The following is an 18771-nucleotide window of genomic DNA, read 5'->3' as shown; positions in this document are numbered from 1 at the left end:
TCCTGTACTGAAGACTTTAGGATGGTAAGAGAGAAGGGAAGTCTGTACTGAGATGGAGATAGAGGAAGGGAAGTCTGTACCTAGAACTAGGATGGTAGAGGAAGGGAAGCTGTACCTGAGACAGGATCATAGAGGAGGAAGCTGTACTGAGACTAGGGATGAGAGGGAAGGGAAGTCTGTACAAGCAGGACCTGTAGGCAAACAAATATATATTCTGTCAGTAGCCGTGCAAAACAATAATACACACTTTTCATCATCATTCATTCAGCTGGATGTAGATGGGAAAAGGGCCGAAACAGAGGCCTATAGTCAGAGACTGGGTCTTGACAAAATAATTTCTGCAGTGGAGCAGGGACGCTCATTTGCATACAAATTAGGGAACTACATGGGATTACTTTTTCTAGGCGCATTAGAAGAGAGAGAGAGGAGAGAGAGATGGAGAAGAGAGACGAGGAGATGGGGAGAGAGAGTGGAGAGAGAGAGGGATAGGACTGGGAGAGAAGAGAGAATTACAGCTTCAATGGTTTGAACGAAATACAGCATATGCTATTCATATGTTCTCATGTTCTGAGCAAGGAACTTAAACGTTAGCTTTCTTACATGGCACATATTGCACTTTTACTTTCTTCTCCAACACTGTGTTTTTGCATTATTTAAACCAAATTGAACATGTTTCATTATTTATTTGAGACTAAATATATTTTTTTGATGTATTATATTAAGTTAAAATAAAAGTGTTCATTCAGTATTGTTGAAATTGTCATTATTACATATATATATWTTTTWAATTGACTGATAAATCGGTATCGGCTTTTTTTGGTCYTCCAATAATCGGTATTGGTATCGGCGTTGAAAAATCATAAATCGGTCRACCTCTAGTAACTACAGGTCAAGTAATTTCTATTTCTTCTGAATCAAAGGGAAGATCTTTAGGGATTAAATATTTGTATTTTTTTTCAAATCTAAACAAAATACCCCATAATGAAGAAGCAAAAAAAGGTGTGTATAAATATTTTGGGGGAAAAAAACAAGAAAATTAAATTAAATATCACATTTACATAAGTATTCAGACCTTTTACTCAGTACTTTGTTGAAGCATCTTTGGCAGTRATTACAGCCTCGAGTCTTCTTGGGTATGATGCTACAAGCTTGGCACACCTGTATTTGGGGAGTTTCTCCTATTCTTCTCTGCAGATCCTCTCAAGCTATTTTCAGGTCTCTCCAGAGATGTTAGATTGGGTTCAAGTCTAGGCTCTGGCTGGGCCCCTCAAGGACATCAGAGACTTGTCCTGAAGTTGCTCCAGCATCGTCTTGGCTGTGTGCTTAGGGTCGTTGTCCTGTTGGAAGGTGAACCTTCAGCCCAGTCTGAGGTCCTGAGAGCTCTGGAACCGGTTTTCATCAAGGATCTCTCTGTACTTTGCTCCGTTCATCTTTCCCTCGATCCTGACTAGTCTCCCAGTCCCTGCCGCTGAAAAACATCCCCACAGCATGATGGTGCCACCACCATGCTTCACCATAGGGATGGTGGCAGGTTTCCTCCAGACATGATGCTTGGCATTCAGGCCAGGAGTTCAATCTTGTTTCATCAGACCAGAGAATCTTGTTTCTCATGGTCTAAGAATCTTTAGGTGCCTTTTGGCAAACGCCAAGCGGGCTGTCATGTGCCTTTTACTGAGGAGTGGCTTCTGTCTGGCCACTCTACCATAAAGGCCTGATTGGTGGAGTGCTGCAGAGATGGGTGTCCTTCTGGAAGGTTCTCCCATCTCCACAGAGGAACTCTGGAGCTCTGTCAGAGTGACCATCGGGTTCTTGGTCACCTCTCTGACCAAGGCCCTTCTCCCCGATTTCAACAGTTTGGTCGGGCGGCCAGTCTAGGAAGAGTCTTGGTGGTTCCAAACTTCTTCCATTTAAGTATGATGGAGGCCAATGCATTCTTGGGGACTTTCAATGCTACGGACATTTTTTGGTACCCTTCCCAAGAGCTGTGCCTCAACACAATCCTGGTTCGGAGCTCTACGGACAATTCCTTCGACCTCAAGGCTTGTTTTTTGCTTTGACATGCACTGTCAACTGTGGGACCTTATATAGACAGGTGTGTGCCTTTCCAAATCATGTCCAATCAATTGAATTTACCACAGGTGGACTCCGTGCGGCAGGTAGCCTAGTGTTTAGAGCGTTGGGCCAGTAACCGAAAGGTTGCTGTATCGAATCACTGAGCTGACAAKGTAAAAATCTGTCGTTCTGCCCCTGAGCTAGGCAGTTAACCTACTGTTCCCCGGGCGCCGAAGACGTGGATGTTGATYATGGCAGCTCCTCACACCTCTCTGATTCAGAGGGCTTGGGTTAAACCCATTTCAGTTCAATGCATTCAGTTGTACAACTGACTAGGTATCCCCCCCAATCAAATTGTAGAAACATCAAGGATGACCAATGGAAACAGGATGAACCTGAGCTCAATATTAAGTCTCATAGCGAAGGGTCTGAATACTTATATAAATAAGGTATTTATGTTTTTTATTTTTWATACATTTGCAAAAATTTCTAAAAACCTGGTTTCACTTTCTCATTATGGGTTATTGTGTGATGAGGAAAAACATTAATTTTATCCATTTTAGAATAAATCTGTAACGTAGTGCACAAAATAGGGAATAGGGTGCAATTTGAGACGCCACCTAGGCTAAATCTTCTTTGACCTTCTTACCATTGGTTGGAGAGAGGAAGAAGTCTCCCATCGTGGCCTTAACTCCGTTGATCAGGCTGTCCCCGTTGATAGTAACGCGAGATAGGTGTGCTTGAGGCAGGACAGTTATAGGGTCACCTAAAGAGACAAAACAGCAAGTCAGAGGTTCCTAGTTTCCCCTCCATGCTCCAGATTCTGTTATGAAAAACCAGTTTTTCATAACAGTTTCATAAAACTGTTATAAAAGTTTCTCTCCAAACTATCCCGATACAAAAACATGAGCCAAAAAGAAGGACATTTTCCCATGATAYATTTCACCGGTGTAGTAATCCCATATGTGATGGTGAGTGGTACGGGGGGGGGCAATGAAAACACAGCGTATCGATTGAACTTAAGAAGGAGCTTTCCTAAGAAATGTTTTCATACCTAAAGAATCCTCAAACAAAGTTACAAACTGGCAGCCACACAAAGAGAGTACTGTCCCGTCAAAAGGGTTTCTGTTGGACTAGCCAACAGCACAAGGTGCAGTGAGTTCAGTGGGGAGGCTTTAGGTCACTGGGTCCTCAGTACTTTCCATGTAAAAAAAATAATTAGCAGTTGAAAATATATTTCCAATAGCAGGTGGATGACATCAGTCATAAATTACATACAATAAAAATAACTAATTACTAGGGATGGAACGATTCAACATTACATATCGGCCCCCGGTTCAAATGGTTAACCTGCGAGTGCATCAGAGCCTAAACMGATCCAAATTAAGCATCGGTCAGAAAACAAATTCAAACTTCAGGAATCAATGGTTCACTGGTGTTTTTAACTCATTTTGTTTTATTCTGAAAATACCTCATCTGAATTGATCACATCTTTACTAACRCTGCAGAAATGTGTTTGAAAGCAGTATCCAGATCCATCGGATGTAGCCATCACAAAATAGTAGCCACATCTAGGAAAACCAAAGATCCAAAGGCTGGGCCTAATATAGTGCATAAGAGGTCATACAATACGTTTTGTAGTGATTCATATGTTGTTGATGTAAAGAATATCGTTTGGTCCGTGATGTGTAATGAGGCACAATCAGACACTGCACTTGACACATTTATGAAATTGCGTATTCCAGTTACTGGCTGCAGAACCAATTGGCAAAAGTACTGCAAATTAAGAAATCACGTGACTAAACTGAATAAAAAGAAGAAACTACACTATGAAACAAAGATAAATGATATAAAGAATGATAGTAAAAAGCTTTGGAGCAYCTTAAAATTACATTTTGGGAAAAAAGGCAATCTCAGCTCCATCATTCATTGAACCAAAAGGCTCATTCATCCCAAAACCAACTGATATTACCAACTACTTGCTGATTTTTTCATTGGCAAGATCAGCAAACTTAGGCGTRACATGCCAGAAACAAACACTGACACTACACATCCAAGTATAACTGATCAAATTATGAAAGACAAGCATTGTCATTTTTAATTCCGTAAAGTGAGTGTGAAAAAGGATTGTTGTCTATCAASAACCAGGGTCTGACAACTTGGATGGAAAATAACTGAGGAGAATAGCGGACGATATTGCCACATCTTCAATTTAAGCCTACTAGARAGYGTGTGCCCTCAGGCCTGGAGGGGAGCTAAAGTCATTCCTCTACCCAAGAATAGTAAAGCCTCCTTTACTGGCTCAAATAGCTGACCAATCAGCCTGTTACCAACCCTTAGTAAACTTTTGGGAAAAAATCATGTTTGACCAGATACAATGCTATTTTTCAGTAAACAAATTGACAACAGACTTTCAGCTTATAGGGATGGACACTCAACAAGCACAGCACTTACACAAATGACTGATGATTGGCTGAGAGAAATTGATGATAAAAAATATTGTGGGGGCAGTTTTGTCACACTTCAGTGCGGCTTTTGACATTATCTATCATAGTCCACTGCTGGAAAAACGTATGTTATGGCTTTACACCCTCTGCTATATTGTGGATAAAGAGTTACCTGTCTAACAGAACACAGAGGGTGTTCTTTAATGGAAGCCTCTCCAACATAATGCAGGTAGAATCAGGAATTCCCCAGGGCAGCTGTCTAGGCTCCCTACTTTTTTCAATCTTTACTAACTACATGCCAATGGCTTTGAGTATGCGGATGACTCAACACTCAACACGTCAGCTACTACAGCGGCTGAAATGACTGCAACACTTAACAAAGAGCTGCAGTTAGTTTCAGAACGGGAGGCAAGGAATACGTTTGCACTAAATATTTAAAAAACTAAAAGCATTGTATTTGGTATAAATAATTCACTAAACCCTAAACCTCAACTAAACCTTGTAATGAATACTGTGGAAATGGAGCAAGTTGAGGTGACTAAACTGCTTTGAGTAACCCTGGATTGTAAACTGTCATGGTCAAAACATATGGATACAACAGTAGCTAAGATGGGGAGGAGTATGTCTATAATAAAGCGATGCTCTGCCTTCTTAACAGCACTATCAACAAGGCAGGTCCTACAGGCCCTAGTTTCTACCTTCTTAACAGCATTATCAACAAGGCAGGTTCTACAGGCCCTAGTTTCTACCTTCTTAACAGCACTATCAACAAGGCAGGTCCTACAGGCCCTAGTTTCTACCTTCTTAACAGCACTATCAACAAGGCAGGTCCTACAGGCCCTAGTTTCTACCTTCTTAACAGCATTATCAACAAGGCAGGTCCTACAGGCCCTAGTTTCTACCTTCTTAACAACACTATCAACAAGGCAGGTCCTACATGCCCTAGTTTTGTCACACCTGGACTACTGTTCAGTTGTGTGGTCAGGTGCCAGAAAGAGGAAAATTGCAATTGGCTCAGAACAGGGCAGCTGGATGTACACAGAGAGCTAATATTAATAATATGTCAATCTCTCCTGGCTCAAAKTGGAGGAGAGATTKACTTCATCACTACTTGTAKTTGTGAGAGGTATTGACATGTTGAATGCACCGAGCTGTCTGTTTRAACTACTGGCACACAGCTCGGACACCCATGCATACCCCACAAGACAGGCCACCAGAGGTCTCTTCACAGTCCCCAAGTCCAGAACAGACTATGGGAGGCGCACAGTACTACATAGAGCCATGACTACATGGAACTATTCCACATCAAGTAATTTATGCAGCAGTAAAATTAGATTTAAAAAACAGATACAAAAATACACTTTATGCTACTGCGGGGAATGTGAAGCAACACAAACACAGGCACTGACATGCATACCCATGATAACATACGCACCATACTCACACGTACACATGGACTCTGTTGTAGATATGTGGTAGTAGAATAGGGGCCTGAATTTGCTGTAATGTTTTTAAATTGTATAAAAATAAACCCCAGGAAGAGTAGCTGCTGCCTTGGCAACAGGAACTAATGGGGATCCATAATAAACCCCAGGAAGAGTAGCTGCTGCCTTGGCAGGAACTAATGGGGATCCATAATAAACCCCAGGAAGAGTAGCTGCTGCCTTGACAGGAACTAATGGGGTTCCATAATAAACCCCAGGAAGAGTAGCTGCAGTCTTGGCAGGAACTAATGGTGATCCATAATAAACCCCAGGACGAGTAGCTGCTGCCTTGGCAGGAACTAATGGGGATACATGCTCTCTCCTCGTCTGCCCACGTGTTCTCGCACACCCCAAGAGCTTCTGGTCAGCGGGGTGGTGGCACTGGGATCCTCATCTCTCCCAAGTGGACATTCTCTCTTTCTCCCCTGACCCATCTGTCTATCGCCTCCTTTGAATTCCATGCTGTCACAGTTACCAGCCCTTTCAAGCTTAACATCCTTATCATTTATCGCCCTCCAGGTTCCCTTGGAGAGTTCATCAATGAGCTTGACGCCCTGATAAGTTCCTTTCCTGAGGATGGCTCACCTCTCACAGTTCTGGGTGACTTTAACCTCCCCACGTCTACCTTTGACTCATTCCTCTGCTGCTCTTCTTTCCACTCCTCTCCTCTTTTGACCTCACCCTCTCACCTTCCCCCCTACTCACAAGGCAGGCAATACGCTTGACCTCATCTTTACTAGATGCTGTTCTTCCACTAATCTCATTGCAACTCCCTCCAAGTCTCCGACCACTACCTTGTATCCTTTTCCCTCTCGCTCTCATCCAACACTTCCCACACTGCCCCTACTCGGATGGTATCGCGCCGTCCCAACCTTGCTCTCTCTCTCCCCGCTACTCTCTCCTCTTCCATCCTATCATCTCTTCTCTGCTCAAACCTTCTCCAACCTATCTCCTGATTCTGCTCCTCAACCCTCCTCTCCTCCTTTCTGCATCCTTTGACTCTCTATGTCCCTATCCTCCAGGCCGGCTCGGTCCTCCCCTCCTGCTCCGTGGCTCGACGACTATTGCGAGCTCACAGAACAGGGCTCCGGGCAGCCGAGCGGAAATGGAGGAAAACTCGCCTCCCTGCGGACCTGGCATCCTTTCACTCCCTCTCTTCTACATTCTCCTCTTCTGTCTCTGCTGCTAAAGCCAATTTTCTACCACTCTAAATTCCAAGCATCTGCCTCTAACCCTAGGAAGCTCTTTGCCACCTTCTCTCCCTCCTGAATCCTCCTCCCCTCCTCCCCTCCTCCCTCTCTGCTGATGACTTCGTCAACCATTTTGAAAAGAAGGTCGACGACATCCGATCTCGTTTGCTAAGTCAAACGACACCGCTGGTTCTGCTCACACTGCCCTACCTGTGCTTTGATCTCTTTCTCCTCTCTTCTCCAGATGAAATCTCGCGTCTTGTGACGGCCGGCCGCCCAACAACCTGCCGCTTGACCTATCCCCTCCTCTCTTCTCCAGACCATTTCCGGAGACCTTCTCCCTTACCTACCTCGCTCATCAACTCATCCTTGACCGCTGGCTACGTCCCTTCCGTCTTCAAGAGAGCGAGAGTTGCACCCCTTCTGAAAAAACCTACACTCGTCCCTCCGATGTCAACAACAACTACAGACCCAGTATCCCTTCTTTCTTTTCTTCCAAAACTCTTGAACGTGCCGTCCTTGGCCAGCTTTCTGCTATCTCTCTCAGAATGACTTCTTGATCCAAATCAGTCAGGTTTCAAGACTAGTCATTCAACTGAGACTGCTCTTCTCTGTGTCACGGAGGCGCTCCGCACTGCTAAAGCTAACTCTCTCTCCTCTGCTCTCATCCTTCTAGACCTATCGGCTGCCTTTGATACTGTGAACCATCAGATCCTCCTCTCCACCCTCTCCGAGCTGGGCATCTCCGGGCGGCCCACGCTTGGATTGCGTCCTACCTGACAGGTCGCTCCTACCAGGTGGCGTGGCGAGAATCTGTCTCCGCACCACGTGCTCTCACCACTGTGTTCCCCAGGGCTCTGTTCTAGGCCCTCTCCTATTCTCGCTATACACCAAGTCACTTGGCTCTGTCATATCCTCACATGGTCTCTCCTATCATTGCTATGCAGACGACACACAATTAATCTTCTCCTTTCCCCCTCTGATAACCAGGTGGTGAATCGCATCTCTGCATGTCTGGCAGACATATCAGTGTGGATGACGGAATCACACCTCAAGCTGAAACCTCGGCAAGCCGGAGCTGCTCTTCTCCCAGGGAAGGACTGCCCGTTCATGATCTCGCCATCACGGTTGACAACTCCATTGTGTCCTCCTCCCAGGTGCTAAGAACCTTGGGTGATCCTGGACAACACCCTGTCGTTTCTCAACTAACATCAAGGCGGTGACCCGTTCCTGTAGGTTCATGCTCTACAACATTCGCAGAGTACGACCCTGCCTCACGCAGGAAGCGGCGCAGGTCCTAATCCAGGCACTTGTCATCTCCCGTCTGGATTACTGCACTCGCTGTTGGCTGGGCTCCCTGCCTGTGCCATTAAACCCTACAACTCATCCAGAACGCTGCAGCCCGTCTGGTGTTCAACTTTCCCAAGTTCTCTCACGTCACCCCGCTCCTCCGCTCTCTCCACTGGCTTCCAGTTGAAGCTCGCATCCGCTACAAGACCATGGTGCTTGCCTACGGAGCTGTGAGGGGAACGGCACCTCCGTACCTTCAGGCTCTGATCAGGCCCTACACCCAAACAAGGGCACTGCGTTCATCCACCTCTGGCCTGCTCGCCTCCCTACCTCTGAGGAAGTACAGTTCCCGCTCAGCCCAGTCAAAACTGTTCGCTGCTCTGGCACCCCAATGGTGGAACAAACTCCCTCACGACGCCAGGTCAGCGGAGTCAATCACCACCTTCCGGAGACACCTGAAACCCCACCTCTTTAAGGAATACCTAGGATAGGATAAAGTAATCCTTCTAACCCCCCCCCCTTAAAAGAGTTAGATGCACTATTGTAAAGTGGTTGTTCCACTGGATATCATAGGTGAAATGCACCAATTTGTAAGTCGCTCTGGATAAGAGCGTCTGCTAAATGACTTAAATGTAAATGTAAATGTAATACATAATGAACCCCAGTAAGAGTAGCTGCTGCCTTGGCAGGAACTAATGGGGATCCATAATAAACCCCAGGAAGAGTAGCTGCTGCCTTGGCAGGAACTAATTGGGATCCTTAATAAACCACCAGGAAACCGAATCGTTTCAAAGTAAAATGTATGGTTCCTGTATCGTCTCACAGCCCATGTATCTAGATGCGTATCAAATCGTTTCAAACTAAAACGTGTATCGTACCAGATGCGTATCGAATCGTTCATGAAAGGAAAGATGCACATCCCTACTAACTATGCCGTAAAACTTGAGAGCTCAAACTAAACAACAAGCTAAATGTGATAAAGTTTATCTAATTTGACTGACATGCACATTAATATCTGTGAAGGAACATTTCATGTTTGTGCTTTTCTAATAACCAATTCCACTGGGTTCATGCAAGTGACTGATTGATCGTGCATGGGAGGAATCCTCACTATCAGTAAAAGCAATTCGGCAGTACGCCCAGAACATTGTTTTGAGAACCGAAAGGGGTGTCTCAGTAACAAGGTCTCAGCTTGGAGATAAGAAGCCTTGTGAGGTATTGGTCTGTCACATGCATGAACCAAATGTTAATGATGAATTAATTATAAATAATGAGTAAGCTAAATCATGCAAATATAACTTGTCTGTGTAAGCAGTATATAAGAGTACTAACGGGACTGTCCCGGCAGAGCTCCTGACCAACGTGTACTATGGAGCGTTAAGTTTGTTGGAACCTCTCCAGCTTGCTGATAATAAAGAATGATTCATTTAATATTGACTTCAGGTGACCCTGGTGGTAATTTCCACAACACGTCCTTCTCAACTGGTGACAACAACACATGTATTAGAGATGTGAGGACCGGACAGTCTGATCAATCTACAGTACAGTACATTACCGTCCTTGGTGGCTAAGGCACTACGGACTCCATGCCAGAGCTGGGAGATCTCCTCGTCTGTGGGAGTACGGTCCAGACAGAGGCCTTTCTCATGGTACAGCAGCCCCCATCTGGCGGCCTCTCCCTGGGCGTCCTGCTGGCCTGACATGGGGGTGGCCTTGGATGGGTTGGAAATAACGCCGCTCTCTGCCCTAATGACATGTGTACGGGTCTGGGACGGGGCCAAGCTGTCCAGGGTGTTATTATTACACAACGCCTCATCTACAGGAATCCCTGCTTTAGTAGCAGCAGAGTTAGACTGATCCATGTTGTAAGGAGTCTTGGTGGTGTCATTAAAGGGATCCATGTTGTAAGGAGTCTTGGTGGTGTCATTAAAGGGATCCATGTTGTAAGGAGTCTTGGTGGTGTCATTAGTGTGATCTATGTTGTAAGGAGTGGTGGTGGTGTATGATACTACAGCATCCGTCTGTCTTGTGTGTGTTTTTGGCTCCATGGTTTCAGTGCGGGGCGGGGGACGAGGCACCATGACCTTCCCATGGGTCACCCGGGCCACGTGGCTGCTGGCCTCCGTAGCAGATTGGGGTCTGATGACCGTGCCTTTTCTGGAGCGGGACGAAACAGGATCCATCCCTGCCCTGGCAGATCTCACTCTCCTGGGGACTCTGGGGCACCCGGTTCTCCCGCTGCTCCCCCGCTGGACCCTGACCTCCCTGGCTTCCACTCTTGTCTCCCTGGCCTCCTGGCCTCTCTCCTGGACCCCCTGGTGCCCCTGCAGCCTGCTCTCCTGGATCCTGACATCTGCCCAGGCCTGCTTGGTAAAATGATAGCCGGTGGAGGCCAGAGGGGTGTTGGTGGCCACCGTCTGGCCCTGACCCTGTTGGTGGTCTGATGATGCTGAGTGTTTATGTAGAGGTAGTGGATACTCAGAAACACACTTGTTGTTTGTTATAGGACTCTGTTTCATCTCCTCCTCTTCCTCCAGATTTACCTCGTCAAACCAGCGTACCTTCTTTTTGACCATCTTGTTGCCCTCTGCATCCTTGCCTTTCCTTCTGGTCAGTTCCACACTATCTCTGATGGACWTGTTGAATTGTTTGGTGAATATTAAATGCCTGGCGTTATACATACTAGAATAAGTGTTTCCTCCCGACACGCCGTATTTTGATTGTTTTTTAAGAATTCCCTTTATGCATCGGACTTCAGTGCCTTTATGATGATCTGTGGCTGTGCTGACAGCAGCTGCAGGTGGAGGAGATGGAGGCCTATCTGGGAGGTGTGTTGGTGTTATATCCACCTGCAGGCTCTTCAGGCCTTTAGGGAAGTCAGACCTGATATTACAATGACCCAACGTCTGACTGAGAGGGTCTGTGTTCTTAGACCTTCCGGCTTTGGGCTCAGATTTGGACCCTGCTTTGGGCTCAGAGTTGGACCCTGCTTTGGGCTCAGAGTTGGACCCTGCTTTGGGCTCAGAGTTGGACCCTGCTTTGGGTTCAGAGTTGGTCCCTTTGTTGAGGTTGATCATGGCATCTTCTACACTGGGTTTGCTCCAGTGTGACTGTTGTTGTGTGCTTTTTGTTGGCTGAATGATGGCGGTGTCCTCTCGGGCCCCTGAGCTACTTTTAGTGCTATAACTGAGGATATGATCAGGGTTTGAAGAGGGGGCTTCACACAGAAGGTCTTTGTGGCTGCAAGTTTTCCCAGGCAGAAGGACCTGTGTCGCAGACGGTTGTTTGGAATACTTGTCCTCCTGGGGTCTCACCTGCTGCCTAAATTCTAACTTTCCCTCTGGGGTCAGACAAGAGGTGAACTCTAGCAGCGTTCTGTCTGGGGTAGAAACCTTAGAGCACGCTACGACCCCTGAGACTCTGTGGTCCCTCCTCAGATGACTTTCCCTTTGCTGAGAGTGTTGGTCACCGGTATCTGAACGTATTGAGGATGTATCTATAATCCCACTCAGAGTTAGCAGGCTGTGGTGACTGACACTGAGGAGTGGGGACTGGGTTATAGTGTTACTCTGTGATGATGATTGGTCTGTACAACTCTGCCACCCAGTGGCCTGCGAGAGCTGGTGCAGTCTGCTGTTACAATCTTCGACAGACTCTGTCTGCTTTGGTCTGGGGGGCTGAGGGCTAGCATCAACTTTGCCCTGTTGGAGTAGGAGGTTACCACTTCTCTTTGTTGGTGGACAAAAGGACAAGTCAGAGGATGGACCATTGGGATGTTTCTGGTGATCTAACCAAGAGCTGTGGACCCTCTGTATTGTGTTGTTGTGGTTTAAGACGTCCTCCATCTCCAAGCTATCCAGACTGGACAGGCTCTCTGACTGAGTCACATTGCGATGCTGTAATACAGAAGAGATAGTTTTGTTGGTTGATTCATTGATATTTGGGTAAAACAATTCATACATATGAAAACTATTTAAAAAGTACAAGGAACCTCAGAGGATTACCCATGAAAGCATAAAAACACGTATTTTCAATGAGTTCCTCTGAGATGCATTAATTCAACAACAGAAGAGATGTATTATTCAACAAGTGAATGTCATGATGGTATGATTTCCTTAATAATGTACATAGATACACTATATATATATATACAAAAGTATGTGGACACCCCTTCAAACTAGTGGATTTGGCTATTTCAGCCACACCCGTTGCTGACAGGTGTATAAAATCGAGCACACCGCCATGCAATCTCCATAGACAAACACTGGCAGCAGAATGGCCTTGCTGAAGAGCTCAGTGACTTTCAACGTGACACCGTTATAGGATGCTATCTTTCCAACAAGTCAGTTCCTCAAATGTCTGCCCTGCTAGAGCTGCTCCGGTCAACTGTAAGTGCTGTTATTGTGAAGTGGAAACATCTAGGAGCAACAACGGCTCAGCCGGAAAGTAGTAGGCCACACAAGTTCAAAGTGCGGGCCTGCCGAGTGCTGAAGCGCATAAAAATTGTCTGTCCTCAGTTGCAACACTCACTACCGAGTTCCAAACTGCCTCTGGAAGCAACATCAGCACAAGAACTGTTCGTCGGGAGCTTCATGAAATGGGTTTCCATGGCCGAGCAGCCGCACACAAGCCTATGATCACCATGCGCAAAGCCAAGTGTCAGCTGGAGTGGTGTAAAGCTCGACGCCATTGGACTCTGGAGCAGTGGAAACGCTTTCTCTGGAGTGAAGAATCACGCTTCACCATCCGGTCCGACGGACGAATCTGGGTTTGGCGGAAGCCAGGAAAACGCTATCTGCCCGAATGCATAGTGCCAACTGTAAAGTTTGGTGGAGGAGGAATAATGGTCTGGGGCTGTTTTTCATGGTTGGGGCCCTTAGTTCCAGTGAAGGGAAATCGTAGAGCTACAGCTTACAAATTTGTAGCAACAGTTTGGGGAAGGCCCTTTCCTGTTTCAGCATGACAATGCCCCCGTGCACAAAGCCAGGTCCATACAGAAATGGTTTGCGGAGATTGGTGTGGAAGAACTGGACTGGCCTGCACAGAGCCCTGACCTCAACCCCACCGAACACCTTTGAACAATAATGATTGAAGCATTGGAAAGCCGACTGCGAGCCAGGCCGTAATCGCCCCAACATCACTGCGCCGACCTCACTAATGCACTTGTGGCTGAATGGAAGCAAGTCCCGTCAGCAATGTTCCAACATCTAGTGGAAAGCCTCCCAGAAGAGTGGATATTAACGCCCGTGATTTTGGAAGGAGATGTTCGATGAGCAGGTGTCCACATACTTTTGGTCATGTAGTGTATGTCAAGTATCTAGTGCCCTAGATACTTGTGTGTACCTGTGTGTTGCATTCCTGTGTGTGCGCAGAGGGCCTCTGTCTGTTGATGGCAGGTCCAGGCAGTAGCAGCTACAGGCTAACATTACACTACAGGGACGTGGTTGCCTTCCCCTCCACAGCAACAGAGAAGTAGCAGCTACAGGCTAACATTACACTACAGGACAGTGGTTAACTTTCCCTCCACAGCAACAGAGAAGTAGCAGCTACAGGCTAACATTACACTACAGGGACGTGGTTACTTTCCACAGCAACAGAGAAGAGACGTAACGGTTAGCTTCTCCAGAGTTGAATTCAACAAGGATTTTTTAAATTGAAACAACTCATTGATAAAGGCTATACATGTAATAGAGATATGAACTGTGAGCTTCAGAAAACATACGGGTAGTTTGTTGATTTAATAGAGATAGTTGACCCACAATGCCTACCTGTGGACTGCTACAGGTCTCCTTGTCCCACAGCTGTGCGTCCTGCAGCTCATTGAGGAACACCATGTCCCTCAGCTGTGTGTCCTGCAGCTCGTCCCTCTCCTTGTCCCTCTCCCTCGGCTGTGTGTCCTGCAGTTCGTCCCTGTCCCTCAGCTGTGTGTCCTGCAGATCATCCTTCTCCTTGTCCGCTGGTCCCTGCAGCTGTGTGTCCTGTGCAGATGCCTGCACCCTGTCCCTGCGGACTGTGTGTCCTGCAGATCGTCCCTGTCCCTCAGCTGTGTGTCCTGCAGATCGTCCCTGTCCCTCGGCTGTGTGTCCTGGAGCAGGCTGAGGAATAGTAGCCTGTTCTTGAAACTGCTGTAGGTTCTGTCCTGCATCAGTTTGCTGTAGGCCTCGAGGGCAGACAGGGTCCCCTGGTGGAGCGACGGGCTGGGAGTCGGGGGAGGCTTAGGGGATGAAGTGCAGCTCCTGTGTTTAAACCAAAAGGATTGACCAGAGAAACATGCTGATGGTGATATGTAGTTGGTATAATAACGTTAATTATAAATGCCGGTAAACTATAGGGTCGGCTAAACTGATCCCAGATCAGTTTGTACTCTTGCCAGCTCCATTGCTGCCATTGTCAAGCCAAAACATGACAATGAGTGACACAGAGTCTGTGGTATGATAGCACAAACAGACTGGGACTCAGGCTAGAAAATTACATTCATGAAAAGCCTGGAGAAATATGCAGATGGTGACATGCAGTTGGTGTAATAACGTTAATAAGCCATTATAAATGTTTATAAAGTCATTATAATAGTTAATATGTGTTCATAGGGTAATGGTTATACGTACATGTGTATATATATATATATATGTTGGGATATTAATTTCTTTACTAGTACACGTAGTACTTGTAAACAGTTGAGCTATTCTAGCAGACATTCTGACCTGTTGGGGGTGGACGATTGTCTGGTGTAGGAACTCAAGGTCAAGGTGCCTTGTATGTGATGAAGTGCCTCCTCGATATTAAGGGTGCTCTTCCCGAAAGCTGCAATACAACCGAGATAAATGTCTGGTAACTTGTTGGTATAATTACGGGGCCGTCGGAATGTATTCAGACACCTYGACTTTTTTCCAAATTTTGTTACGTTACAAACTTATTATAAAATGGATTAAATAATTTWAAAAATCCTCAGCAATCTACACACAATACCCCATAATGACAAAGCAAAAACAGGTTTTTCGAAATGTTTGCAAATATCACATTTACATAAGTATTCAGACCCTTTACTCAGTACTTTGTTGAAGCACCTTTGGCAGTGATTACAGCCTCGAGTCTTCTTGGGTATGACGCTACAAGCTTGACACACCTGTATTTGGGGAATTTCTCTTACTCTTCTCTGCAGATCCTCTCAAGCTATTTTTAGGTCTCTCCAGAGATGTTTGATCGGGTTCAAGTCCGGCCTCTGGCTGGGCCACTCAAGGACATCAGAGACTTGTCCCGAAGCCACTCCTGCGTTGTCTTGTCTATGTACTTAGGGTCGTTGTCCTGTTGGAAGGTGAACCTTGGCCCCAGTGAGGTCCTGAGCAGGTTTTCATCAAGAATATTTCTATACTTTGCTCCGTTCATCTTTCCCTCGATCCTGACTAGTCTCCCAGTCCCTGCCGCTGAAAAACATCCCCACAGCATGATGCTGCCACCACCATGCTTCACCGTAGGGATGGTGCCAGGTTTCCTCCAGATGTGACACTTGGCATTCAGGTCAAGGTCAATCTTGGTTTCATCAGACCAGAGAATCTTGTTTCTCATGGTCTAAGAGTCTTTAGGTGCCTCTTTAGGTGCCTCCGCTGTCATGTGCCTTTTACTGAGGAGTGTCTTCCGTCTGGCCACTCTACCATAAAGGCCTGATTAGTGGAGTGCTGCAGAGATAGTTGTCCTTCTGGAAGGTTCTCCCTTCTCCACAGAGGAACTCTGGAGGTCTGTCAGTGACCATCACGTTCTTAGTCAACTCCCTGAACAAGGCCCTTCTCCCCCGATTGCTCAATGTGGCTGGGCGGCCAGCTCTAGGAAGAGTCTTGGTGGTTCCAATCTTCTTCCATTTAAGAATCATGGAGGCCACTGTGTTCTTGGGGACCTTCAATACTGCAGAAATGTTTTGGTGACCTTCCCCAGATCTGTGCCTCGACACAATCCTGCCTCGGAGCTCTACGGACAATTCCTTCCACCTCATGACTTGGTTGTTGCTCTGACATGCACTGTCAACTGTGAGACCTCATATAGACAGGTGTGTGCCTTTCCAAATCATGTCCAATCAACTGAATTTACCACAGATGGACTCCAATCAAGAAGTAGAAACATGAATGATGGTCCATGGAAACAGGATGCACCTGAGCTCAATGTCGAGTCTCATAGAAAAGGGTCTGAATACTTACGTAAATAAGGTATTTTTTATTTGTATTTTTTTTTATAAATTAGCAAACATTTCTAAAAACATGTTTTCGCTTTGTCATTATGTGGTATTGATGAGGTAAAWTTTTTTTTATTTAATCCATTTTAGAATAAGTCTGTAACATAACAAAATGTGGAAAAAGTCAAGGGGTCTGAATAGTTTCCGAATGCACTGTAGTGTGTGACTCATTCTATTCAGATGTTTTCTCAGGAATGCATTACAGTTACAAACCACAAAGAGTAAAGTGGAGACCAGTAATTGTGTTTTTCTGTGTGACACACAGCTTTGGGTTGTGCGACTGACATTGTCTGCGTCTCTGTGAGGGGGGCAGGTGTGCCCTCTGGAAGCGTTCGGTAGCATCCTGGACTCTCTGTTTACGTTGCTGTAGGATGTTCTCCCTCAGCCTCTGTTCCTGGACATCCCACAGCTTCTTCCTCTCCTCCAGAACCCTGCATGGAAAACACAGACAACACATTACAGACTGGTCCCAGATCTGTTTAACCATCTCCTCTCCTCCAGAACCCTGCATGGAAAACACAGAGAACACATTACAGACTGGTCCCAGATCTGTTTAACCAACTCTCCTCTCCTCCAGGAAACCCTTCATGAAAAACACACGAGAAAACACACATTCAGACTTGGTCCCAGATCTGTTTAACCAACTTCCTCCAGAACCCTGCATGGAAAACCACAGAGAATACATTACAGACTGGCCCAGATCTGTTCATCAACTCTTCTCTTATTATTCATAGTCACAACGAGAATATATAAAACTGGTCCCAATCTGTTTAACAATCTCCTCTCCTCCAGAAAACCCCTGCATTGGAAAACCACAGAGAACACATTACCAGGACTGTCAGAATCTGTTTAAACCCAAACTCCTCCAGAACCCTCTGCATGGAAAACAAGAGAATACATTACCAGGACTGGTTCCCAAGGGATCTGTTCATCAAAACTCGTTCTCGTATTATCATAGTCACAACGAGAATATATAGACTGGTCCCAGATTGTACTTTTGCCAACTCCTCTGACTAGCATTTTCAAATAGGATTTAGCCTGGTCCCAGTTCCATCAAGGTTGATTGTAGTGATCTTTAGAGTCCATTCCTTGAGGTGCTTTCTCAGCAGTCATTAAATAGTTGAAGGAACCACTCCTGTGACAACTGGTTGGTTTAGAGAGGGAAAATTACATAAAGGCTTTTAATGAACAAGAACTCACAATATTATAGAATATCTGCCATTTAACAGACACTTTTATCTAAAGCGACTGACAGTCATGTGTGGATACATATGTGTGGGTGGCCGGAGCGAGAATCGAACCCACAACCTTTGTGCGATACAAGTGCCATGCTCTACCGACTGAGCCACACAGGACACCTTGGTTTACGGCTTACGGCTTACAAAACAATATGGTGATTTCTCAGAGGAAGACTTATCTTGGCTAGCCCGTTAATGCTCCTTCCACAGAAGTCAGAAATTAAAGAGAGTCTCTCTCACACACACACAGCACACACACACACACACACACACACCAACACACACACACACACACACACACCCACACACGATCATCACACCACACACACACACACACACCACACACACTAACACACACACACCCACACACACACCCAGCTCCTGCAGTTGGCTAATTACCAGGACGTCATTTCAGATAAAATATGAAATCATGCTGAGAACAACAGCACATTGTAAGAAAAACCTGAATAAACTTTACCAGTCACAGCGGATGTGTCCCTCCTCTAGTTAAACTTTACAGTCCATCAATCGTCTTCCTCCTCTTGTAACTTTACCAAAGTCCACGAATGTGTCCCCTCTAGGTAACTTACAGTCACAGCGATGGTCCTCTCTAGTTTAACTTTACAGTCACACGGATGTGTCCTCCTCTAGTTACTTACAGTCACAGCGTGAATGTTCCTACCTCTAGTAACTTACAGTCACAGGGATTGTCCTCCTCTAGTAAACTTTACAGTCACAGGATGTGTCCTCTCTAGTTAACTTTACAGTCACAGCGGATTGTTCCTCTCTAGGTTACTTTTCAGTCACATGTGATGTGTCCTCCGTCTGTAACTTTACATCACAGCGGAT

The 18771-nt window shown here is 45.9% G+C and overlaps 1 protein-coding gene across 1 annotated transcript in view; it reads right to left on the bottom strand.

The window, feature by feature from the left end:
- The window catches only part of cep126 (centrosomal protein 126), a 44167-nt gene that overhangs the window by 23012 nt on the left and 2384 nt on the right, over window positions 1–18771 (bottom strand). The window contains exons 3-8 of the mRNA XM_070438853.1: window positions 16970–17115; window positions 15165–15264; window positions 14471–14699; window positions 14232–14426; window positions 10019–12359; window positions 2702–2818 (exon numbers count right to left, since the gene is read on the bottom strand). Coding sequence (XP_070294954.1) covers window positions 2702–2818; window positions 10019–12359; window positions 14232–14426; window positions 14471–14699; window positions 15165–15264; window positions 16970–17115 — 3128 coding nt within the window. The remainder of the gene's footprint in view (window positions 1–2701; window positions 2819–10018; window positions 12360–14231; window positions 14427–14470; window positions 14700–15164; window positions 15265–16969; window positions 17116–18771) is intronic.

The sequence above is a fragment of the Salvelinus sp. IW2-2015 genome, unplaced genomic scaffold (genome assembly GCF_002910315.2).
Source record: "Salvelinus sp. IW2-2015 unplaced genomic scaffold, ASM291031v2 Un_scaffold1244, whole genome shotgun sequence".
Classification (NCBI taxonomy): domain Eukaryota; kingdom Metazoa; phylum Chordata; class Actinopteri; order Salmoniformes; family Salmonidae; genus Salvelinus; species Salvelinus sp. IW2-2015.
This window is presented reverse-complemented; position numbering and strand designations above follow the sequence as displayed.